General features: G+C 43.2%; 1 protein-coding gene across 3 annotated transcripts; it reads right to left on the bottom strand.

Moving 5' to 3' along the window:
* Nucleotides 1-1,737: 1,737 nt before the first annotated feature.
* znf319a (zinc finger protein 319a) lies at nucleotides 1,738-26,839 on the bottom strand. 3 transcript variants are annotated; one of them, XM_086295115.1, is made up of 14 exons: nucleotides 26,144-26,487; nucleotides 24,801-25,157; nucleotides 12,662-13,038; nucleotides 12,465-12,576; nucleotides 8,840-8,941; nucleotides 8,668-8,718; nucleotides 8,444-8,503; nucleotides 7,776-7,859; nucleotides 5,599-5,709; nucleotides 5,413-5,514; nucleotides 4,813-4,913; nucleotides 4,557-4,705; nucleotides 3,419-3,506; nucleotides 1,738-2,187 (listed from the first exon to the last, which is right to left on the bottom strand). In XM_086295115.1, the coding sequence occupies exons 2-13, from the start codon at nucleotides 24,987-24,989 to the stop codon at nucleotides 3,433-3,435; spliced, it is 1,512 nt and encodes a 503-aa protein (XP_086151241.1). In that variant the 5' UTR covers nucleotides 24,990-25,157; nucleotides 26,144-26,487; the 3' UTR covers nucleotides 1,738-2,187; nucleotides 3,419-3,432. The 3 variants fall into 3 exon arrangements, with proteins under 3 accessions (XP_086151241.1, XP_086151232.1, XP_086151224.1); XM_086295106.1 differs by lacking the exons at nucleotides 24,801-25,157; nucleotides 26,144-26,487 and adding an exon at nucleotides 26,748-26,839; XM_086295098.1 differs by lacking the exons at nucleotides 1,738-2,187; nucleotides 3,419-3,506; nucleotides 4,557-4,705; ... (7 more) ...; nucleotides 12,465-12,576; nucleotides 12,662-13,038 and having other exon boundaries at nucleotides 21,226-25,157; nucleotides 26,144-26,529.

Genomic DNA, 26,839 nt, shown 5'->3' with positions numbered 1-26,839 from the left:
ACTGGAACCACAGAGTCTTTGCAAAAAGAGACGTAGCTACACACCACATCGGTGAGTTCATCCAAATCAGAAGTGCTCTCTTGAAACAAGGACCAGTCACAGTGCAATCAAAACACCCCTGAAGGGCAACACAACTGTCTTTTGTCCAGACATTAGTCCGCTTCACACAGGCCTTCTCCCTCCTAATCACAGATCTGTAAGCAGGGAGGAGGTGAATAACATTGTGATCCGAAGAACCTAGCGCAGGTCCAGCCACAGACTTATATGCCCCCTTAATTGGTCCATAACACAAATCCAGCGTTTTGTTTTGCCTTGTAGGACAAGTGACATATTGAAAGAAATCGTTCAGTGATTTCTTAAGATTACAATTGTTAAAATCACCAAGAATAAGTGAGAGTCTGCAGATTGTGTACCACTTTAAAAATGGCATCGGCAGCAACTTTAACGTCAGCTTTAGGATGAATGTAAACAACAGTGACAAAAATTTGAGGGAACTCCCTCGGTAAGTAAAATGGCCTGACAGATACTGAAAGTCGGTAAGACACAACCGCTCCGGCACAGTAAAGTTATTACACCAGCCCTGGTTGATATACAAACATAGCCCTCCTCCGTGGGATTTGCGTGTTACTCCACAGTTCCGATCCAATCTGACAGGGGTCCCAAAGCTGCTGATTTGCAGTGAAGTGTCACTGTCCATATCGGTCAGCCACGTCTTGGTAAGCGCCATCAGACAAGCCTCCCTGTATTCCCGTAGATGAAGCACATTTCCTTGTAATTCATCCGTTTTGTTTCTAAGAGATTGGACATTGGCCAGAATCATAGAAGGCAGAGGAACACGATTCTTCCTCTTCGGAGGAAGAATCGGGACTAACTTTTTAGTTAGTCAAGATTAGTCTTAGCGTTTCTTATAAACAGTTATTTTAGTTGTCACGTCAGGACCTGTGCAGTCTTGTGAGAAACAAAAATAAGGTACAGTAGCCTCCAAGGACTGAGTTAGTTACTGGCTACTGGGGCTGTTCGATATAACGATATATATTGGACGATGATATAAAAACGTCTATCGTTTCATTTTATGCTATCGTTTGTTTCGTGGTGTCATAAAATAAAATGTTTACAGCATTATTTTTTCATGGTTTTGATGGTCACTGTACTGGCTATATTAATTTATTAAAGTTCTCTCTTTCTCTTATATTTAATATAAACACACTATGGACGACAAGCGCTAGTCATTGTTGCGTTTGCGTGGCTCTGCTGTCCGCTTGTTTGTTTTCCATGTAAACCTTTCACAATAAAGCTCAAGATCCTGTTGACTTTTCAAAATAAACTGAATCAAGTGAAAGAGTATGCAGAGAGTTTACGGATGAGAAGAAAAAAAAGATCCGTCAGGTGCTAAAAAATAAACCTTAGACTCAAAATTTGTAACGGCCACCATTTTCTTTCAACTTACATCTAAAAATGTAGTTTCATGCATCGGTTAAAACACTAGAGTCCAGCTACACGACGCCCAGCTGGAAACACTTCACACAAGGTGAGTATTACAGAATTTACAGAAAATATTACATTTTGTGATTTATATCGTTGTCAGGACGATAAATGTCTTATATCGGGATATTAGATTTTTGTCATATCACACAGCCCTACTGGCTACACTAAACTTTAGAGACCAGGTCTGAGCAATGTGGACCATAGTGTTTGAAGATAAATTTCAGTTCAGAGACAATAAAAGTCCAAAAGACACACCTTTAAATAAAAATGGTTTATTCTCTTTTAATATAGCTTTTGTTCTATCCATAGCAGAAAAGAGCCTCCACGCCACTCAGTGCTTAAAACCTGCAACTGGATCTGAAGTCGTCGCTGCAATAACCGACAAAGGTCTTCACAGCAATAACACCAGCTTGATACCCATCCAACAAGTCACGTTGCTCATTTTAAAAACAAGTGGAGATGTTGGCAGGTAGGAAGAGGAGGAGGAAGAGGAGGGTGAAGGGGTCAGATCTGATTCCAGATCTGATTTATTTGTGACTCAGACCAAGCAGCGCAGATTCCCAGGGTTTTGTTGGGAGGAGTTTATTCCGTGCGTGTTTGTTTGTGCTGCAAAATTGACATCTTGCTCCAGTATGGCTGTTGATGTGGAGGCAGAGGTTTCTGCCACGAAAAGGTCACAAGTTGAGGTAATAAAGATTCTTCCTGAATGGACAGAAAAACAAATACTGAAAACTCATCCTGTAATCACAGAGGTGTGAGCAAGCAGAACACAAGCAAAAGGATACCATTTGATATTCATAACAGGCCGGCTTTGTCCAAGCAGGTTCTGTTGCAGTAAATATTTCATACTGAGCCTGTCTACAAATGCTGATGCACAGCTGCTGCTTTTTATTTTAAGGAACAATAACTTTGGCTCGTGAAGGATTTTATTTTGAGTCAGGTAGTTTAAAATCACCCTAAAATTTTCCAGTAATGTTCCGCAGTCTTTCCCGGGTCACCACAGGGTGTCTGAGTAAATAAAGAAGCTCCATTTAAGACAACCAGAGTTGTCTTAAATTTGAGACAACCAGAGTTGTCTTAAATTTGAGACAACCAGAGTTGTCTTAAATGGAGTGCGTGAAGATGCCGGGTGAAGAGGAAAGATAACAGTGATGGTCAACATGAGGAGCAAGAGGTGAACAAAATCATCAGATTTCAAAACAACAGTGTAGACAGGCTGTTGGCTGCAGTTTCAGTTTACAGTGTTTGAATCTTGGTCTCAGGCCTTATGCCAGCTCACAGAGTGAACAGGCTCAGGTCCACCTTCCTCCACTGCTTCCTTTCTACTCTTCACTGCGCTCGCTGATTAAAATGTCTCTGTGGCGGGGCGGGGCCTGCGGTGCCGTGCAGAGGAGGCGGACGCACCTGCACGGTACCGCAGGCCATGCCCCGCCACAGTCTCCAAAAAGAAAAAACATTAGTTTTACATCACCCCAAAGTAGTTGTTTTGTCTTTATTGATTACTGTGCTCACTGTGGTAGGAAATAAACTAAAGGAACACAAGAACATACATCGGCACCGCTGGTGATGCAACATGTTCTAACACTGCCCCCTGGTGACAACAAACTGCTACCACATGCAGAAAACAGCCTGAAGCACAAATGCACGACCACGTTACGTGCTGCTAGATAAAAATTCAGGTCCCTTCTGAAGAAGCTCGACTTGTGCTGTTTTTGTATCGTTTTTGGTTGATATTTAACATTCACAGAAATAATATGTAAACAGACTCAGACTAAAGCATCAGCATTTGTAGGAAAGCCCGTAGCTTCTGCGTGCTGCAGTGGCTGTAATCATTCGCACACGCATTGGCATGGCATGTAAAGTGGCACATCCAAGCTTTTGCATACCTCTACATCTCTACATATTATAAATAGAGTATTGTTGTGTGTCTTACCTGTTCTCTGGGTATCATGTTGCATTGGAGCTGCTTATTGCCTTTGATCCATCTGTGTTGGCATTTGCTTGTTCCTTCACCACAGGATCTGAGACATAAACACAAAATGTTTTCCGTGAGCTTTCTTGTCGTTTGTTTAGGCCGTCTTCAGGCAGGAGGACAGAGAGAGGGAGAGAAAGCAGACGCAGATGTGGCCAAGCACAACTTTCTGACATGACTTCTGTAAACTCTGCTGATGAGTGCACGGGCTATCACTTGTTATGGGTCACGTTAAATTTTTAAAAATGACGTCATGTTTAAAAACAGCACTTCCTCATCACAACCTGATTACCAGTGGCCAAAATACCTGGAACAACATCAATCTTTTATCCTGCCTACGGACACAGAAAGAGCAGAAGCTGAGAGACGGAAAGAGACGTGAGAGAAACCATAACTCTAAGTCACTGTAGCTTTCTGTGTTGATGGATTTTTCTAACCCAGTTATTATTCTCTTTTTTACTTTTGTCCTTGTTTTCAAATTGCACCATCTTTCTTAATGTTTTTATAATGAATTTAGATGATGTCACCCCTTATTTATCCCCCCCCCCCCCCTTTTTATGTATAATTTATGACCCAGGTAAGAATGCAGATGTGTAAGGATGAAAAAGGAAACCCTGGATGTGAAAAGCTGTATTAATAATCATGCAGTGCACATGCATCTGTAATCAGTACACATAACAGACAGCTTTGATGTGGACTGAGACATTCTGCTTTTTATCTTTTAAAAAGCAAACTGAAAAGTGAATTTCTACATGCTCAAAAAAAAGAATTCTCCTGATTTTAAACAATGATTCTGGAAGACGAGTAAAGTATTTTACTATAAATGTTGCTTTGTCAGCATCATAAGGAGTATCAGCTGATCGAGTGAAAATATCAGATCAGGTCCACAAGGCTGAAGATGAACGGCCTGCTGGTGCTTCAGGTTACTGTGTGTTTGGCCACTGTGGTCACACATCGCTGCTTTATATTTGGTGAATGGAGTTAACTGATAAAATGGAAGAAGAGCTTGTATAATCTTGAGAGTGAAATCAGATTTGTGACTCATTATTTCAGCAGGCAGCTGTTGTTGCAGACGTGCTGCGGCTCGCGCGGTACTAACAGAAGTACGGGTGCTGCATGGCCTCGGCCGCCGTCAGCCTCTGCTGGTGGTCATAGCGCAGCAGCTTGTCCAGCAGGTCCAGAGCCTCTGGACTCACCAGGTGCTGGTTCTCTGATTGGATGAACTGCTCCCAGCGTTTCCGTGTTTGCCTGGAAACAAGTGACTATTAACATCTAGTTAAGCTTCCTGGGTGTGAGCTGCTTTCAATAAATTTGAATATGTTTCAGCAGTTTTACAGGAAGTCAGCGATACTCACTGCCCCAGCATGTCTTTGAAGCGAGTGTCCAGTTCTATGTGATATTTGTGCAGGTAGCCAAAGAGCTCATCGGTGCCGAGAACCTTAGCGATGCGGACCAGCTGGAAAACAAGATGCATACCACGTCAGTGCGCCCCCTAATGGCTCAAATATGTCAGTGCACTGTCACAGCAGAAGACACTGTTTATGAAAGCAGAAACAAAGACAACACAGTCAGTCAGTGGCTTTTTACATCACTGTTCATCGAGACCTGAACTCTGACCTTTTAAAAATAAAATGTTATCTGTTGGCCGTTTTATCCTAATTGAGTGAACTGTTGTTACAGTTAGTGTAGAAATGTCTTGAGTTACAGCTTTCAGAGCATGAAGTGGAGGCTGACACAACAAGCTGTCGCTCCTTTTAAAGCAGCTCCTTCGACTCACTGCTGTCTGGATTTTTCTTAGAAAACACACGGCTTATATTCAGGTCACTACTATGTATTATTATTGGCTTACAATTTATTATAGTTCAAAAGCATAAGTATAACCCACCATAGCATTTTTGTGTCTGACCTGCAGGATCACACATTTCTGAAAAACCACTTCATGTTGTCTCTCTCACCTGGTCATAGTTGTCCTGGCCATGAAAAAACGGTTCCTTCAGGAAAATCATACTGGCCAACATGCAGCCGAGACTCCACATGTCCAAACTGTAATCATACATCTGAAAGAACAACACACAACTAAAAATGAGCTCAGAGAAAACTGAGACGGGCAGGTGACCGTGTTCTGCTGAGTGGAAGCATACCTGATAGTCCACTAGCAGCTCGGGGCCTTTGAAATAGCGCGAGGCCACCCTGACGTTATATTCCTGAGCGGGATGGTAAAATTCAGCCAAACCCCAATCTATAAGACGCAGCTGTCACACACAAACAGAAATCAGAATCAGAATCAGAAAGGGTTTTATTGCCAAATGTTGAGCAGGTTTACAACATTAGGAAATTGCTGCGGTGCTTCAGTGCAAACATACTGTCATAAATTGCGCTTAAATAGACATGAAAAAATAAAAGTAAGAATAAGAATTAAAAGTGCTACGTAGAAAGATATATACATGAGTGCAGGTGGTGATCAGTGCCAAACATGGAATGATGCAGTGAACACAGCGTAGGGTCATGTGTTAGTGGTGGGAACAGTCGTACGTTTATTGTTCATGTGTCCAACAGCAGAGGGGAAGAAACTGTTCTTATGGCGAGAGGTTCTGGTGCGAATGGACCGGAGCCTCCTGCCTGAGGGGAGCAGGTCAAACAGACTGTGTCCAGGGTGAGAAGGGTCAGCTGAGATCCGAGCTGCACGCCGCAGTGTCCTGGAGGTGTACAGGTCCTGCAGAGATGGGAGTCTGCAGCCAATCACCTTCTCAGCAGAGCGCACAACACGCTGCAGTCTCTGTTTGTCCCTGATAGTGGCTCCAGCGTACCACACGGTGATGGAGGAGGTGAGGATGGACTCGATGATTGCAGTGTAGAATTGCATCATCGTCCGTGTTGGCAGGTTGAATTTCTTCAGCTGCCTCAGGAAGTACATCCTCTGCTGGGCTTTCTTGATGACGGAGGTGATGGTGGGCTCCCACTTCAGGTCCTGGGTGATGGTGGTACCCAGGAAGCGGAATGAGTCCACAGAGGTGATGAGGGTGTCAGTCAGGATGATGGGGGGGAGTGGGGCTGTGTGCTTCCTGAAGTCCACAATAATCTCCACTGTCTTCTGGGCATTCAGCACCAGGTTGTTGTGGCTGCACCAGGACACCAGATGTTCAACCTCCCTCCTGTAGGCAGACTCATCCCCGTCCGAGATGAGCCCAATAACGGTGGTGTCATCTGCAAACTTGATTAGCTTGAGTGGAGTGGGTGGAGGTGCAGCAGTTGGTGTACAGGGAGAAGAGCAGAGGAGACAGAACACAGCCCTGAGGGGAGCCGGTGCTGATGGTCCGAGAGTCAGAGACATTCTTTCCCAGCCTCACATGCTGCTTCCTGTCCGTCAGGAAGTCAGTGATCCACCGGCAGATGGGATCAGGCACATTCATCTGGGAAAGCTTGCCTCGGAGATGGTCTGGAAGGATGGTGTTGAAGGCAGAGCTGAAGTCCACAAACAGGATCCTGGCGTAGGTTCCTGGGGAGTCCAGATGCTGCAGGATGAAGTGTAGGGCCATGTTGATGGCGTCATCTACAGACCTGTTGGCTCTGTATGCAAACTGCAGGGGGTCCAGGAGGGGGGCCGTGAGGGTCTTGAGATGGGAGAGAACTAGGCGCTCAAATGACTTCATGACCACAGATGTCAGAGCCACGGGTCTGTAGTCATTTAGTTCAGTGATCCTAGGTTTCTTGGGGACAGGGATTATGGTAGAGGACTTGAAGCAGGCAGGCACATGACATGCCTGCAGTGAGGAGTTGTCATGTCATGTGACAAATGACAACATTACACACAGTGTCTTGTTGAACCATTCTGAAGGTTCACATTGTGGTTTGACAAAGTTACAGCTCAAGTATTAGCCGTTCTCCCACTAGTACCTACTCGACATGGTTTTTAGGGTTTGCTATTAGGGGCCAGTATCTGGTACTTTTATAGTACCCACTTGGCCGGGGTTCCAAGCGATCAACAGACAGCATGTGTTTGACTGGTTAGTCAGTTATGTCACTCGACAGGGTATGGGAGTGTTTCCTTCACGAAAATCAAAACTGCCATTTTTTTAAGGACTCGGAAACGATGGAAAGCCTCACAAAAATGAACCCGTCACCCAAAAACTCCACAGACTGAGCAGCAGGTGTAACATCGCCTAGACTACAAATGACGTCTTGTGGCTAGCACTCGATTGTAATGGATAATTAGTTGAGCCGAGCACGTCCTAATGGAAAAAGGGCTACAAGTGTTTGCAGACACACAACTTGCCAACATTCCAGCATACAAAACAACCCATAGAAGCGTCAGTAGCACCTTCCTCAGCTGGTGGTCAATCATCACATTGTGCGGCTTCACGTCCCTGTGCATGATCCCCATACTGTGACAAAAGTCCAGAGCCTGGAAGAACACACAGAACAGGCTTAGTGAGGTGCTTATCGTGGTGGCGTTCCATTCAAATGTACCTCCAAAAGTCACTTTTCCCCTCCAGGTCCGTCCCATTCAAATTCAAAGGTTGTGCGCATTCAACATTTTCATAGATAGCATTAATAAAAGCACTGAGGCCACTGCTTTGTCTGCTAATGCTCAGGACAGCTTATCTGAATGAATGTTTAACGACGTTCTATCATCAGTGAGTATTCCCGGAGCAGTCCATATGGACTCGTATGTTATCATGTGACGGTGCAGGCTGTTTAACACTTACAAACTTTGCTTTCATTTTTATTAAACTAAAGTGTTTAGCAGTCGTTTTATAACTTTACTTAAAACGTCCTGAATAAACTGTCCCAAGGATGCTTTCATATTTGACTCGTGCTGTGTCATTAGATATAATCCTGGCTCTGCTGCTGGGCCCTTGTGGCGACAGATTCACACTCTGAATTAGGAAGTCCCTCAGTGACCGCAGCACATTTGAAGAGTGGTACTCTGCAGTTCCACTTTGAAAAGTGAGGATCAGTTTACATGTGAAAACAAAGTAATATTACCTTTAGAAGCTCATACATGTAGTAACGGATATCGTAGTCTGTCAGCTTCTGGTAAAGCTCCTGTGGACCGCACGAGAGACATCAATGTATAAAAAGTGTTCTGATGTGAGCAGCTGGCCGCTACACATGTGGAGCAATAACTGGAGGGTTATTCATGTTATTAATAATGGACATCAACGTGTTTGCATGGATGGTAACCCTGCTGGTAGTCCAAACTTGAGTACCTTAAAATCTGTGTTATTGATGTACTCAAAGACTAGCGCTGGTGTTCTGGACTGCAAAGAGAGGACAACACATGGCTTCACTGAGGAGAACAGCAGGTATCACTGAGTTACAAGCATGACTGGATTACATGGCTCACACGCACGCATGCAGCTGCCGGTTTTCACAACTCACCACCGGGTCTTTGACCGTGTCCACCAGGCGGATGATGTTGGTTCCTCCTCGCAAGTTTTCAAGAATTTTGATTTCCCGTTTGATCTTCTTCTTCTTGACAGGCTGAGTAGAGATGGACACTCATAGTCAGCACAATGGAAATAAGTGAAAATGAAAATAGGGCGCTGCTGAGAGAATCCATCTTTGGGCATCCAAACACACACACACACACACACACACACACACACACACACACACACACACACACACACACACACAGTATTTCCAACATTATGCTGCTCATTTAAAATGTTTAAATGTTCTGTGGATGACAGAAATAGTTACAATAAAGCTGCTACAATAACCATAAAGTGATACCACATAAACACTGAACTTACCTTCATTTGCATCATGTGTTAATAAAAGCTTGTCACGGCACAAAAATATCTACTTATTAAATATTCCTGCTGATTTTTTCTAGATCATCAACAGCTTCTTTATGTTCTTTAGCTTCTTTACCTTTATATTCTACTTAAGGGTTTCTGTAGCATTAACTGCATAGTTATTTGGTAGGGGTGCAACAATACTCAATTCAATTCAATTCAATTCAATTCAATTTTATTTATATAGCGCCAAATCACAACAAAAGTCGCCTCAAGGCGCTTCATACTCGTATCGATATTGAACCGTTCGATACAGTGCTTTCGGTTCGGTACGCATATGTATCGAACAATACAAAATTTTTAATTTATTTGATCAACTTTTCTTCTGACGATGCTGTGTTGAGAGCTCAGTGGATCTGCATTCGACTACTCTGCCTAGGCTGCACTGTCGAGTGCAGATCCACTGAGCGCAGCGTAAGCTAGCAAGACAGAAGCTAAGCTCGTTGCAACATGGCAAATTGAACCTCCCCCACCCTCATTCAGATCTGGCGTTTGGAACTATTTTGGTTTTCATGTGACGTATGACCCTGAAGGTAAGCGCGTCATGGACTAAAGTAAAACAGTATGTCGGATGTGCCATGCAATGCTCAATTACATGGGTGGGAACTAGTGCTTTAGCGCAGTTAGCTCGTTAACGTGTTGACGCCGTCCAGCCCCACGCACGGGGCGATCCGCGGTAGCTCGTTAACGGAGATTTGCCACGTTATGGCGTTAACGTCATTTAAGATTAACGCTGACAGCACTAGTGGGAACACAACAAATATGACTGCACATTTATGCCGACATCATCCTAGTGCAAAGATAAGTGGAAGCAGACAAAAACAACAAGCATGCTACTAACTTTAGCCGAGTCATTAGACAGCCGTTAGCACATGATTCTGCTTATGGGGACCTGATATGTTTAATATGCTGCTGAGAATATAGCCCAGAAGAAGCGGATAGTATAGCTTTTATTTTTGAAAGAGCCATTTCTCTGTAATAAACTCTCTTTTCCAAAGATGAGTGATTTCTCGATCAGATAGATTTATTATTTTATTACTTTGTTGTTTCAGCAACATTAAATTTAAGAACTCTACGTTTGAGTTAAAATATATATTTATAATTTTAATAAATGACAAATTAAAAAAGCATGAACATTTTTTGTATTGAAAGTATCAAACCGAACCGAACCGTGAATTTTGTGTATCGTTGCACCCCTATTATTTGGTAAAGTGTTGGGTATCTCATTCACTTGGCTGTTGATGCCACAGCCTTTTTTTTTTTGTTAACTCCTGTCCTGTCTGGCAGCTTATGCAACCAGAGTTATGATCTGAATGCACTGTTGAGCCAAACAACTTGTTATTCCAAGATCAGCTCTATAAATTCTCTATAGGCTCCTCTGGTATACAGTTTGATAATGTATAAGACAGGATGGGTAGTAGAAAGGGAAAAAAAATGGGGTGGGGTGTAATAAAACGACAGGGTACAAACAGAAATGCACAATACATCGCCAGTTAGTGCACCTTAAAACAAAAACAATAATACAGCACCTGGAACAAAATCTTGAAAATGCACAGGTAAATGGTAAATGGCCTATATTTGTATAGCGCTTTACTAGTCCCTAAGGACCCCAAAGCGCTTTACACAACCAGTCATCCACACATTCACACACTGGTGATGGCAGCTACATTGTAGCCACAGCCACCCTGGGGCGCACTGACAGAGGCAAGGCTACCGGACACTGGCGCCACCGGCCCCTCTGACCACCACCAGTAGGCAACGGGTGAAGTGTCTTGCCCAAGGACACAACGACCGAGACTGTCCAAGCCGGGGCTCAAACCGGCAACCTTCCGATTACAAGGCGAACTCCCAACTCTTGAGCCACAATCGCCCCGGTACATAAGAGCGTGAAAGTTTGTGAGTGTGTATGTGTCACAAAATACACTTGAAAAGAGGGTGAGAAGCAATACTACCCCCCAGCAGGGGTGGGAGTCCAGGACCAGGGGCGATGGGCAGCCAATCCCACTAGAGGCCTGCCACCCCGGTGTGAGCTGAGTTCAGGATCCCAAAGCAACAGCAACGTCCAGTGGGGAGTGGTAGGGGAGGTGAACCCCTTCCTCCAATACCAGGCTCAGCAAATCCACCCATATGACTGCTCTACCCACTGTGACACTGTATGAACAATGTGCCGTATGAGGGAGTGCTGGGATATGTAAGACCAGGAGGACAAGAGCACTAGCCCAGAAGGAGAGAAGCAGCAAACAAGTGGCTCAGTGTGCACCCCATTTCCCACGCCCCACCACAGGGGTGTGCAGATGAGCCCAAAGAGACCACTCAATTACAACAGACACACAGCAAAAGGGACATGGCACACTCATCTGGGTCTTGGACGAGCTGCACCCAGCAACGGTTGCCCCCATAACCTGGACACCCTACCCCATCCAATGGGCTTGCAGTTACACACGACCGCCATGGTGCAGACCGGACATCCCAACGTGCGCTAACACACACTACACTGCAAGGCAGTCAACGGGGTGCAGACCAACCCTGTGCAAGAAGGTACCCAGCCGGACACCAGGCAACCCCGGGCACCTGGGCAGCCATCCAGCCTGGGATCAGGACCCACCACCACAAGGACCCCAGGCCCCACACCCTAAGATTGCTAGGCAGCACCCACCCCAGTCCCCACCGCTACCAACTGAGGCAGAGACCCAGACACCCCAAAACAGCAACTGCAGCTCCCAGGGAGATGCCAGATCCCAGTAGTCCCAGAGACCACCTTCATCCTGCTGCAAGTCATACAGGGAAACAGGACTACAACCGACCATCCCCACTAAGTAATGGAACTGATCAGTGGGAACCAGAGAGAAGCACATTCATCCAGCTGGTTTTCTGAGGGGGAGGCATTCTCTCCAGACTGATGGGATCCAGAAGTAAATTGATGCCACAGGCTGTTCATAAACCATTTGACCAATAGATGATGCCAGAGTACAATGTAAGGTTTGACAGGATTAAAGAAAGTAATCTGACAAAGAAAAGTCAGCAAGTGCCAAGAAAAGATTTAACAGAAGACATTTTAAAAATGTTTGTGGATTTGATGAGGTTTTCAGAAATGGATAACTGCCAAAGCGAGAAGACTCATGTTACCACAATACAAATTAGAGATTGTAGGTAAAAAACAGACACACACGCAGCCCTAGCAAAAAAGTCAGTCTAGTGCTTACCTTGAGGATTTTCACCACCACTTTCTCGTTATTGGTCACATTTATGGCCTCAAACACTTCACTGTACTTCCCTCTGCCCAGTTTACGCACCAGCTGATAGTTGTCTTGATTACTGAGAAAAGCAAAAACACTTTGGCAGTGATTAAAAATTCATTAAAAAAATCATGCTCTCACGAAGCCAACATGTATATATATACCTCCAGTTTGGCACATGAGCATCATAGTCCCAGTACTCTCTGTTCTTCTGTGTATTAACGTCGGTGTAAACCCGAGCTTTGCTGAGGGTCGGTGTGGGGCCAGGCATTGCTAGCTTTGAGGATCTGAGTCGAGGACCTTCACCTCCTTCTAAATACTTGCTGGCTCGATACTGGAAGGCAGCGCACCGACTCTCCAGAATATGCGGCTCTAAGGTCCCCGAGCCGTGCTTACCATTGGCTTTGGCTGCTCGTGGCCTCTGATGAAAGCTGTCAGGCTGGTCTGACACAGTCGCCGTGCAGACTGACAGAGCTACAATGACTGACTGAGTGAAGCCCCTGAGCAAGGTGTTCAGTAGGATGGGATGAAGAGCCGCCAGCTGCAGGAAGACAGGAGAGGAGCATAACTATGGGTCTTTCTTCAAAGTAAAGCTCAGACTCTTTGGAAATGTATGAACATTTCCATGTGGTGGCAGATAGCTGCATAACATTAAGGACACAATAATACAGGTCAACAGGTCAAAGTCATCAGAGATAAGTTTATGTGGGTTTTTCATGCCGATTTCAAATCTGTGTTTAGTTTTTTTTAAGCGCGTAGCTTCTGTGATGAAGCTAGTTACATATTGCATGATAGTTGGAATAATTAACCATAAGCGTATTGCCAGATTTAATGACAGTTCCCTGTGTTTTATGTTACAGACTGAATTAACTGTGATTGATTTCAGTTGTTACCATGCCTAGAAATTGTATCAATCATCCAGACAGTTTCTGTTACGTGCAGTTCATTCACGACGTCGCCCAATTACCACAGACCTTAAGATGATGTACAAGTTGTACTTTATCCACTGGATGACCAGGATAAATCTTGGGCTCCACATGTCATCTGCAACAGTTGTTCCAATGGACTGCGTGACAGCTTAAATCTGCGAAATGCCACTTGCAATCCCGATGGTGTGGCTGGAACAGTGAGATCATCTCAGCGATTCCTATCTTTGCCGCGTGAATACAACAGGATTTTCAAAAAATTGTATATCCCAGTCTGGAATCTGCAATAAGGCCTGTTCCTCATGATGACTTACTGCCTGTTCCTGTACTGGCATATGATGGATTAGCTTCTGTAGAAGGTGACGAGGAACACGGTCAAGCTGCATCTGGTTACAATCCAGAGTCATCAGATCCTGATTACATGGCCAATGAAGATTCAGAGACTTTTACACAAATAGAGCTGAACGATCTTGTTTGTGCTCTAAACCTGTCGAAAGACAAAGCAGAACTTCTTGCTTCGAGGTTTAAGCAGAAGGATTTGCTTAAACCTTTGTGGACCTGGCCCATGTAGACCGCGAAGGCCGGGTCCTCCGAAGAATGCAGCCGACGTTTTGGGACACAGCTATAATGTTGTGCTATGTGATTGCTAGCGACATAACATTAGCACAGTTTTAGCATAACATTAGCACAGTGAAGCTGGAGGATGAACGTCAACTTTTTTTTCCACTCGATAAAAGTTAACGTGAGGGATTCTGGTGGTTAGGGACAAATGCAATCGCATAGCAGGATGCTATACACGGGCCAAACTTCAGTCAGGAGAACAACTGAGATTATTCATCCACTATAGAGATTGACAGACCACGTGACTTTCGCGCATTGCATGCTGGGAACTCAGGACCGCAAAACGTTCATTCTCTGGCTCCAATACCTTCTTGGTTTTTCTTTGCCCCCCAAAAAAGGAATGTACAAAACGAAGGAGAACAATGCCGGTCCGTACAAAGACAGACTTGATGAAAAGTCAAAGAAAATATACGAGGACAAAATCAAAGGAGTGAAAGGTTTAGACCCTTACGAGTAGAGCTGGGCGATATATCGAGTTTTTAAAAAATATCGATATATTTTTATACGAGATATAAGATGTGACAATATCCTTTATATCGATATAGTCTATGTTACGTTATAATTATACTTGTGGAGCCGCAAGTTTCCCTCTCTTTCGTCCACTTTCGTCTTTTCGCAACGTTACTCGGACTCGCCTCTCCTTCACTGAACACAACTCCCCCTCCTCCCCCATCGCTTCACCTGCAGGAAGCGACAAGATGGACACGGCAAATCTCCATTAACGAGTTACTGGACGGCGTCAACGTGTTAGCTAGCTAACCACGCTAACGAGCTAACCACGCTAATGCCATGCAGCCCAGAGGTGCTGCACGGACTAAAATCCTTTCATTTTCTCAAATGTTGACAGCGCGCCTTATGTATGAATTCTGGTTGTGCTTGATGGCCGCGAACCGATTTTATGTGGAACACAGCGCTCAGCAATCTGTCAAAAAATGTTTTAGTACGACTTTGGTAAGCTACGGACGGAGCTGCACCGCTTGATGGTTTGTCGGAGCATTACGGCTGAGCCTCGCGGAGTGATACATACTGTGCTTCAACGTAATATTACCTTACTGTGTATAAGGACCATAAATGGCACCTGTTAAGAGACGTGGTTGCGAAGCAGATTTCAAACTCCAGGCTGTCAGTCACGCAGTACAAGTTGGGAACAGAGCAGCTGTGAAATCTGTCTTTGTTATTGTGCTCAGCGTCTTTTAGTTTACATTTTGACTGCACAATTGTGAGCTTTTTGTTATGCAGAAAAACAACACTGTTTTCTTTTATTTATGGAGCATTATTATTTAATAAATGCTCATAATTTATTTTTGAGTAAATTTTATGTACATCTATGCTCTATGTTAATAAAAGTGCCTGTGTGACATCTGGGACACAGCTTTGACTAAGAACTGTCTTTTTGTTCTTACTTTATGGCTTTAAAAAATATATCGAGATATATATCTTATATCGCCATCCAGCTAAAAAATATCGAGATATAAATTTTGGGTCATATCGCCCAGCCCTACTTACGAGCACACAGAGTGGACAAAAGACGTTAGCGTGCTGCCCAACTTTCACCACGCTCATATTTATAATTATATGGTTCTTGGAGTGAGTGCATACACTCATGAAGTTTAGTAACTACAGGTCACTGCAACAAGCCCAGGTACAGTTTACCGACGGATGGGTACAGGACCTTGAAATGCACCGTGTAGAACGAAAGACCATCGTACGAACAAAGGTAAGTTTACCAGTCTCACAAATCGTCTTCATAAATACACATTCGTTAACCGTTTATTAATAGGACCTTTGAGCTTAACGTTAATTAATTAGCAGTGGAAATAATTTCTGGTACGCGTTACAGAAATGTAGCAGTGACAATAATATTGTATGCTGTAATCGTACTGGGCAATTAGTGATACAAAAAAAAAAACGTTTTACCCTGTGAATAAAAATATATGTTTTTGTCAATGTAACATGGTAATAACAGAAGCGAAACGTAATATTGTGTCAGGACAATTCACTATTTATGCACAATAAACAAAGGAGCATAGCGCGACAATTTCTGTTCAGCGCCAGACTTGCTTGTAACCTATATCACCAATTATGTTATGAAAATGACGTATTAACTACTACAAAACTCTGACCTTCGTGGAAATGCTTGGAGCAGACTAACATGTGAGCTGGAGTGTTCTGGGACGTTATATTTGGTCTTTGAATGGCTGCAACCCAGGCCATCCATTGGCTCTTTGTTACTTTGGAAACATGACTTGAACAATTTCTCTTCAACGACGTAATCCGATAACAACCGATCTCTTCCCGTGGCTGACATGCGACTTGCTATTGCAGTTAATGATACAACAGCTTCTTGCCATTTTTTGTGTTTCTTTTTATTGCTGTGTAACTGATTTCAATTTAAAGCCTGCGTGCGCTAGTACCTCTTGCCACGAGTTCCCAGAATTCTTTGCGGTTTTGTCCCTAAATGACGTCACATTTTCAATCTCTATACAAGGTTAGTTATTAATATACTGCAACAACATGGGAATAGAGCAGCTGCGAGAGAATTCAACATTAATGAATCAATGTTACGGAAGTGGAGGAAGCGCAGTTTTTGGCTTTCCCCATATTTCAAAAGTGCTTCATCTCTTTGCTGTGACTTTCGGCATAATTTGCAGATGGTAATGGTTGTAGCCACTGCGATGCTTTCGATCAAAACAGGCGCAGCTTGATGACATCATCAACCTGCGCTATCGCGATAGAGCAGTATAGTCAAAATCTCTATTGTTGGCCAAATTTATATCGTTCCTATCATATATCGTTCCTATCATATATCGTTTATATCGCCCACCCCTACCACCAACCTTCCGATCAGTATATGACCTGCTCTACAGCCACCCCATCAGCGTCTATGGCTTTGGGGATCTCAGCTGGGTTCGGTGGGACCAGCTCCACTTGGGCGTAGTGCCAGAAAGTCGCTAGCTGGGGTTTGGAGTATGTAAGAGCGGCGCCGACTAATGCAGGAACTTTATTCACAACTTTCTTAACTGCCTGCGCCATGATGAGGACTTCCCAGGAGGTCACCAGAAGAAGAAAGCAAGTCTGTTTTGCAGGATGAAAGATACAAACAAACTCTCTCAACAGTTGAGTTTGAAGCTTGGGTGGTGTTCAAGTGGCTCTGCAAAAGCTTTCTGGACATCCACAAGTCTCCTGGATACAAGGAAGAAGTTCAGCATCTGCTCGATTCCTACCAGAAGCTGGGCTGTCGCATGTCATTGAAAATACACATCCTGCACTCACAATTTGAGTTCTTTCCAGAAAATGTTGGCATGGTGAGCGATGAACAGGGAGAGCGTTTTCATCAGGATATTCAGTTAATAGAGCGTCACTACCAAGGTTTCAGGAATTGTAGCATGATGGCCAACTACTGCTGGATGCTGTACCACAACAATCCAGACACAGCATGTGATTTTTCTTGTGTATACTAAGTGTTTTTGAAGAAACTGTGGTAGCTGAGCAGTTTTTATGCTTCTTCATTTCACTTTGTAAATATACTTGAATTCAGCTCCTATTTCATTCACATATTATTTGAGCTTTGCATTTACCAATTTTAGATGTCTTATGTGCACCCCTTCCCTTCTTTTTTTATAAAGTTTGATATAAAAGTAAACGAGTGGTTTCTTTTTTAAATTTTGGCAGTTTCAGTCATCCACAGAGGAAGAAAATCACCTGGACTAGATTAAAGCAGCGACTACAGCTCCACGATTATGGCCAAAATATAAACATAAGAATTTTAACATGTAAATGCTTCCACATCCATGTCACGCTACATTCCAACTAATATACAAATCGTTACTTCAAAATAAAATTCATCCTCCATCACGTGAATATCTTAAAAAAATATATGTGTATGTGACAAAAAAAAAAAGTTTATCACAAAGGCTTCCAATTTTATATTCTGCTGCATTCGTGATAATTTCTTTACAGACATATAAGGTGTTTATTCACCTGTTTCAAGCAGATCTTCACAAAGCAAAGGTGAAAGATTTTCACTCCCTTCACTGTACCTGCCTGATGTGAATAAAACTTGCAGAAAAGTACTCAACAGCTTTGAGTTCCCTCTACAGTTCCCCATGTTTTGCGCAGTAACAAAACCTGCACAAGACTTTCACATATCTTTAGGCAATAAATCTTTGTTACCTGGTGTTTATTGGACACGTCTTTGGCCAAATAAAATCCGAAAGCACTGTTGACTTCACTATATCTTTGGCATTAATTTAAGAACCACATGATTATCTTTTGCTTTGCATTATATTGGTGAAGTATGCATTTTCAATATCGGTTAATCAAGTTAATTTAATGCTGGGAGGCCAAAATTGTGATTGAAATTAAAGCTGATTAACAGTGGAACCCTATTAAAGACTTATCAACGTGCTATTGAAAGTGATTTTCAGAAAAAGTCTGTACAATTCAGGTTCAATCAGGTCAGATAATTGTGTGCAGTTGCCTTTTCTCACATGTAACATATGACAGGACAGCGCAATGCAGGTGCACTGTAAAGAACTGGAAATGCCACATTTGCTTTAGGGGAAAGTGCTGCCTGAGTAAAACACGCAGGAGGAAGGACTTCACCAGACTGTGACCTGCTCTAATTTCACATGCAAGTACATTGTGTGATACATACAAATGTTCAGTGCTGCAGTGTGTGTGTGTGTGTGAGAAAAGATATTCCCGTCAGCACCTCTCAGGAGTAAGAGCAGTTTATAGTCATTTTCTAACTACTGGTCATTTTGTGCCCTTTTGTATTATCACTGTGTATCCATTTGTGGTTTTGGGGGTCATTTTTACATCTTACTTTAGTTTATTTTAATTTATTTATTTAAATCTGTAGTAGTTTTGGTTAATTTCTTTGTGGTTGTTAACATTTTGCTTCTCTTTACTAAGAACAGCAACAAGAACTGGTCTTAAGAATTTCAAGAATGAGAAACATGCCTCCCAGCCTGTCAGTCCCAGCATGCATTTCTGACAGTTGTGCATTAATAAACAATGATGTCACGCTCATAGCAATGGAACCTTTTTCTCCTTGTTATGTTTCTCCCCTGCATTCAGAGTCACAGATAATAACATAATTGTACTGATGTGAATCTGTGCAGACCTTTGTTGTCTCTGTTCATTTTTGAGTATCTGTTGCAGTGTAATCTTTTTGGGTGTTTCTTTCCTTTTCACCATGTTCGCACTTTTTGTGTTTGTGTAGCTGGCTCTCTCTGCGGTGGGCAAAGGTTTCGATTGAGTATTGGGAAAAACACAATTTTAGATGGGGAAATGAGGGTCCTGTCTCAGAAATGATTGAACATCAGACGATTTCAGGAGATTTTTGTAGATACAGATATTTTACTTACTGGGGGTACAGGTCTCCCGCGTTCCCCCTTTAAATCTACAGCTATTTGCGATTTTGCAGGTGCAGTGCTGGGGACCCTCGCATCCCTTGGGCTCATGCCCAAAAGGCCTGTTTTTAATAATCCATCTCTGCCTGTTTTGAACCAGCGCCATAAACACCTTCCCCTTAAAGACAAACCCTGTGGATTTTTCACCAACCACATTTACACTGTATAACAGAAACTGTAGCATCCAGTCCAGCTGGTCACCACTAAACTACCGTAGCATATCTGAAACATACCCCTAACGCGAACTAGCAACGTTTACCTAGCTAGCTTCCTTAGCATAAAATCTTAAAACGTCAACAATAATGGAGCAAGACAAAGACGATGGATGATGATTGTTCTGTCTTTATGCATAAGGGACACATACACGCCACAGGCTGTGTGTCAGTGTGACATTTCTGTGACGAGAAATCAATAACGGGGCTAAAGTTAGCCTGCTAACCTCGTCGTAGAAATATCCGAGCTCGGAGGAAGTCCGCCCAACATCAGAGTTAGCTCGCGGGCTCCGGTTATACGTCGCTCTTCGTGGACCGAAGCCGCTGCTGCACGTCTGAAGTTATTGAAATGGGTGTGATAGTCACACTGTCAATGATGTGATAGTTATTTCACTGGAGGGGTGGTGGTGATGATGGGGGTACATCTAGCCGCGGTTCGTTAGCAGAAATAGGATGATCTTCCCTTAGACAGTCAACGTCACCCGGAAGTAAAGCAAGCCTTAAACGACATAATTTAGATGTGAAAAATAAGACCCCGTTTAAACGCGTAATTATTACAAAATATTTTCCCACGTATTATTTTCCGTTAGTAACTTTTGAAAGCTGCTTAACATTTATCTGCATTTATTTATGTTTGTTTTTAGTAGCAGGATAGGCAAGTACTGCAGCACAAATCTGCTGCAATTTTACCTTCTACTTGCAATCAACATTAACTATTTTGTCAGTCTTTACTAAACGTTATTTTACAAATACATGTTAATATAATATATGTATCTAAAATAAAGCAGCGGATGGTGTGACAGCAGAGTATCTGCTTTTTCGTCCACTTCTTCTCCTGCCTGGCATCTCCATGTTCAACATGCTTTGTCCAATAAAGTCACTATCCCTCATTTCCAAACCATCGCAGCTTCGCCTCAGTGTCTCCAAACTGCTCAACCCCCATGTCTCCCTAACATCTCTCTCCATAACTCCCAACTACAATCTTCAGTAATGCTGCTGAATTGCTTTTTGTCAGAGCCACTGTCCCCAAACTACACATCAAGTTCAAACCACCATCTTGTAAATTTATCCAAACTACAAGTGAAATGATTTTCAGTTACCAGATTACTAGTACAAGTTGATCTAATCAAATTTATAATAATAATAATAAATAACTAGTAGGGATTTACTGTTGATTGTACTGCAGAATTTTCCAAATTACATTAAAAACAGCTACAATTACAATTCCTACAATACCTAAAAAGAATGCGCTGCTCAACTAAGTTTAGTAAATATTAGCTATTTTATGTAAACCCTCATATCCCAATTTGTTCAGTGGTTAAAAAATATAAATGGAGTTCTCCGTGTATTTGTTTATACCCAGTTATTCTTTCCCTACTGACAGACAACCTGGCGTTTGGCTTGTGTACTCTAAACATATTCAACTTCAGGACATTTATGTTAGTACACGAGGAAGAACAAGACTGCCAAGACACATAAACAGCAAATAAACAATAAAAAACAAAATGACAGAATATCATGTCAGTTTTATTTTTTTATATTTAATCTGAGGAATGTAATGGGATATATCTCTTTTCAGTGAGCTACTGTAAAGGCTTTCCTGTCTTAATAGCAGGTCAATTATAAATTAGTAACAGTTGCACCTTTGTCCCTAAAAACTCACCTCGATGTCCACGTACACCCATCAACGCAAACTTGACAGTACAAAGCAAATTCAGTTTACATTGGAGCTGGAATATTATGATTCAGTTTTATGGTAAATGGACTGGTTCTTATAGCGCTTTTCTACTCTGAGCACTTAACCTCCTTTCAAACGCCAAACGCTGCCGTATTTATTCAATTAATTCTGATTATAAGTAGAATGTACGTTAACCTGCCTTATGTATGGTTGGCTTGAAAGGTCACACCATCCCTGATGTCTATCCTCTTTAACGTTCATCATCATCATCCATTCATTCTCCTGATAATACAGCTGATGAAAACACTGTACACTTTAACTGTCATAAGGGTGGTTTATTTTAATTGTCTGTATACAGTATGAACAGGAGCCTATATTTGATATCCATATGTGTAAATCAGTGCTCCATTACAATTGCTAATCCCATACTGCAGCGTGAAGCAGACTCACCAGGATCTTTTAACCATGGCACACAATCCATCCATCTCACTTTCCCATTGCTAATCCCAGTTTGTGATCTTTTAAACCCCCAAATCCTTCTTTTAAATATACTGCAAAGATTGTACAGAATATAGAAATCCACACAGTAAACTAAAGGTACACACACTTTTTTTTTTTAAACTTTATCCCTGGTACAAACCAACACATAAGTGGCAACTTTGAGGCTAGTCATATTAATCTGCTGAACATCTGATCTGGACCAAGGGGAGGCTACAATCCCATGAAAACATTACAAGGCCAATTCTTGAAAAAAAAAAAATAATAATAATAACAATAAAAATAATAATACTTTTGTTAGATCTATCATACAGTAACTAATGCAGCTAATTTGTGGCAAGTGAGCAACATAATGCTTTGAAGTCCTGTTGGGTTAAACATCCTTCTGGAAATGGAACTAAGGTGCTTGCAAAATACAGCAAGCTCATTCATAGTAAATAGAAAAGCAGGTAACGTAAGCACTATACAGTTCTCAATGTTTACATAGCGTATACACACAATCTATAATATAACAGAGTAGACTATGCCATTAATCAGTAGTCATAAATATTACATTGTGCATGTTCTATTGCACATGTCAAGTGTTCGTATGACATAATAGGTATAGGTTAGTTACCTACATGTCATCTGTTTTAATACAAAGATGCAACAACACACATTTCATAGGACACTGGCTATACATTTTCACAATCCACTTGTATTTTTTTCCTTCTTCTTGGATGTTTTTCTAAATAAATCAAACCTATAATACAACAGTGATATTAAAGTGTGATAAATATTCATGCACAAACAGATGATACTACCTAAGACCTAGCATGTGAAAAGATACTGCAGCTCAAGCCAACTGCTGGAAGGGAGGACTTTTCTTTGCGCTATACTGGACATAAAATTAAACACCACAAAATGATTGATTGATTGATTTTAAAAAAAAATTAACGAAAAGAAAACAGAAAAAACAAACAACAGAAAATGAAGGCACACGGATTGCAGAGGAGCCTACACATGTACTGGAAACAACTATCGGGACTTTCCTGCCATCTTTCTTAACAGAATCAAACGGGTACAAAACAGACGACCACATGCAACCACAGGATAAGGTTCCACACAGTATTAAACAAAATCAAGATCTTTCCACGTTTGACATTACACATCTTTCTCTTGCATTAAAAAAAAAAAAAAAAAAGGAAAGGAAAAGAGGGAGCCTAACCCCCTCTGGCGATTTACCTTTTACTCAGAGGATGAATCAAGTCTTAACATTACTGATCAAGTCTTAACATTACTGATGCTAAAACTCATAGTTAATGGGGGCATGTTCTAAAATACAAATGAGCAAGTGGAGGCTGGCACATTTCCTGCCCAGGGCTTGGCAGCAGCTCAGCTCACGGGATGCAGGGAGCTTCAGGAAAACTCTCGCCCTCTGCGGTGTGCTGGACCGTGTGCTCCTGCAGGGCTGTGAGGTCAACAAAACGCTCGCCACACCACACGCACTTAAACTGCGTCTCACGCGAGTGCACACTCTGGTGCTTGGCCAGGTGCTCACGCTGCTTGAAGCTCTTGTCGCAGTTTGCGCATTTGAAGGGCTTCTCCCCCGTGTGAACGCGGCGATGGCGTTGCAACTCGGACGAATACCTGAAGCGCTTTTCACAGTCGGGGCATTTGAGCGGCTTCTCTCGAGTCGGGTCACAGCGGTGCTGGACGAACTCTGAGGATGACACGAAACGCTTGTCGCATAGCGAGCACTTTAGCGGCTTCTCTGTGCAGTGAGAGTTCTGGTGGCGCTGCAGCGTTGAATTCTTTTTGTAACCTTTGCCGCACACATCGCACTTGTAGGGTTTCTCCACTTCGCCGCCGCATTTGTGCCGCAAAAGTTCTCCCGACTGACTGAACGACTTCTGGCAGGAGGCGCACTTAAAGAGGCTTTCCATGCCATGAACCTGCTGGTGGTACAGCAGGTGGGATGGCTGGAGAAAGCCCTTATCGCAGAGGTTGCACTTGAAAGGGCGGTCAGCTGGGTTCTTGTGAGTGCGACGGTGGCGAACGAGTGCATACTGCTGTTTGAAGCTCATCTGGCACTCCTCGCACTGGAAAGGTCGCTCCTCAGAGTGGGTGCGCTCGTGTTGTCGCAGGTCAGACGGCCGCTTAAAGCTCTTTCCACATGACCCACAGCGGAAAGGCCTCTCGCCTTCTGGCTGGCATTGATGATGCAGAAGCTCGGATGACTCCTTAAAGTGCATCTCGCACAAATTGCACTTGAAAAGGTGCTCGCCTGAATGAGCGTACATGTGCCGCACGAGGTGGGAGCGGTGTTTAAAGCTCTTCTCGCATACAGCACATTTATATGGTCTCTCTGAGCTGTGCGTACGCTGGTGGTGTGCCAGGTGTGAAGACTGACTGAAGCTTTTATCGCACGTGTCACATTTGTATGGCTTTTCGCCAGTGTGTATTCTTTCGTGACGTGTCAACTCTGACAAATGGCGAAAGGACTTGTGGCACACGGAGCACTTATATGGCCTGTCTGGTGCAGAAGCCTCAAATGCAGGAGGAGACGAGGCACTGATTGCTGCGCCTCCACCGGATGTCTCCCCGGTGGAGGGCTGCTGAGGGTTGGCAGCTGACGAGGTGGGGGTTGCGTTCCCAGAACCCGGCCGGTAGGTTTTCTCACAGATGGAACATTTCATTGGATTGTTTCCGTTGCCATGTGAGTTGTGATGCTGAGCCAAGGAGGTGAGTAATGAGAAACCCATCTTACATACACCACACACAAAAGGCTTCTGTTCCACCTGCACACACTGATGCTCTAAAAGGTCTGTCGCCTGACTGAAGATCTTCATGCACTGCGTGCACTGGAAGGATCTGTCTTGAGTTACCATACACTGGTGCTCATGGGGGTTGGCCAGGTGAGATATGTCGTGGCCACAGGCTCCGCACTTGTGCCCTCTCTCGCCCCCTACCTGCAGCGAAGGCTGCTGAGCTTGAACAGCATGCTGCTGGCCATGCTGGGGCTGCTGCAGGGAGGTGTCTGGCTGCAGGACGACTCCATACACAGCGCAACCCAGAGGGTTGTCAGTCCCTTGGGGAAGCGTGTGCACAACAGAGGGTGGAGCCACTGCATGCTGTTGCTGTTGCCACGCCTCCGTCATCTTCCACTTCGCATGCAAGGGCTCAGCACTCGGGAGATGACAGGGGAATTTCAGTCCCAAACTGAGAGAATGGTGGATGTGGTTTTCAAAAATGGTAATGAGCTCACTGACAAGAGCTCAGTGCAGTATCTCTGTTTACACGTGTCCTCTGAGACTAGGAGAGAAAACCTGTTTGGATAGAAGAACATAGATTTAAGTATGATTGGCCAGCGAACACACAAAAGGGAGTGTAAAATATTAAAGCATGCAGTTACCACAGTATGTAACACTCAATATCGACAACAATTTACAAAACTTACTATTGGCTACAAGAAAGTAATACAAACCTGCCTGAATTTCAGGTTTAGACTGTGGTGAGGAAAAACTGAAAAATACCCCAAATTTGAGGCCTAAAACTTGACCCATACTTATACTAGAGACAGAAGTCAAAGTACTTCGTACATTTAGTTAGCTAATGCAGATGTAGAGTGCATGTATGTACTTCTCCAGAAAACCCTAAAACCCTCAGCTAAGCTAGCTTTGAGCATTACCATAACCACAATTATTTGGTTCGGTCTAATTCCTGAAACGTAACTCGGGAAATTAACAGACGAGTTTTTCCAATTACAAGTATGTTTTAAATGCAAGTGGTTTACGAGTCAAGGTTTTGTCTACTTGGTCCTGAAAATAAACGCTTTCTTACAACGTATTTCATTATTTTTTTCCCCTCGGTTCCAGGGAGTAGCTTGCTACCCGACGTTAGCTTGTCAATTGCGAAAGCTAACAGCTAACCACTAGTAACAGCTAACGACACTAAACAACTGGACTTCCTTAGCAAATAATACCGGTTTTCTTTCACTAGAAAACCACTCTAACTTCCCATATTTCTTGGTCATAAACTGCATATCGTGTCGTAAGTCAAACATTGCAAAAGCGACTCAAGTACCACGGGCTTTAAGCTATATTTTTTGGCTTCAAAATGCCGCTTCATGACAGGCCACAATAGCGTTTATACTGGTCTAACATTTGATATGAACCTTCACTGTATGCAGGACCCATATCAAACTAGGCCTCCCCGAAGCTGCGGGAGGAAATCCGCCTCCTGCAGCGGAGTCTCGCACGTTTGCAAAGAAAAAAAATCGCATTCAGAAAAAAATGAATTCACGATAACTTACTTGAGCTGCTTAGCATTGCTTTTCACGGCCGTCTTCGGCCTCTGGTCGAAAACCGTCGGTGTTTTCTGGACTCGGAGGACCAGCGGTGGTAGGGATGCGGTTGAAGTCGGACGCCATCCTCTAGCAGACGGACGGACACCGGAAACCGCCACGCAGCGAGCTGTCGTCGCTGTTACTGCGATACTATGTTAGAGAAGCACCGAGGAACCAAAACGAGCTCCGGTGGAGATAAAATAACTCTCGCTGATTGTTGGAAGAGTTTACAATCCACCACAAAGCTAAAAGGTGTTGTTAACGTATCAGAAAGTCTACTTCCTCGTTTTGACAGTAGGGGGAGTGTTTCAACTGTGTACTGTGTCTCATCAGCTCTGTCGTGTACACCATGAACCCCCACAGTCTCAACTGATACCATCGTTTTCAACCGACAGACAAAACCGCACAAGTTAGGTGAAATTCTCAGCAGCGATACTTTTGTCTAATATAAAGCTCATTTCACTTAATGTCTTCCCCAAAAAAGCACCGTTGCCCAAAATCAATGTTAAAGGCAACAATTTTAATAACAATGTATTCATATTTTTCAACATTGTTGATATTGTTCACTCACCAACAGGAAGAACATGTTTCTGTGTGTCACAGGAAGCGAGAGGCAGCCTTCCTTTTTTTACATTCTACATTTTCTCAAGTATTTTTAAAAAT

This window comes from Aulonocara sp. 'chitande type north' Nkhata Bay, linkage group LG1 (assembly GCF_057382095.1).
Source record: "Aulonocara sp. 'chitande type north' Nkhata Bay isolate Kocher_YH1m ecotype deep benthic linkage group LG1, A_spYH_male_GT1.1, whole genome shotgun sequence".
NCBI classification, from domain to species: domain Eukaryota; kingdom Metazoa; phylum Chordata; class Actinopteri; order Cichliformes; family Cichlidae; genus Aulonocara; species Aulonocara sp. 'chitande type north' Nkhata Bay.
Note: the sequence above shows the minus strand (reverse complement) of the source record. Positions and strands in the feature narration are given on the sequence as shown.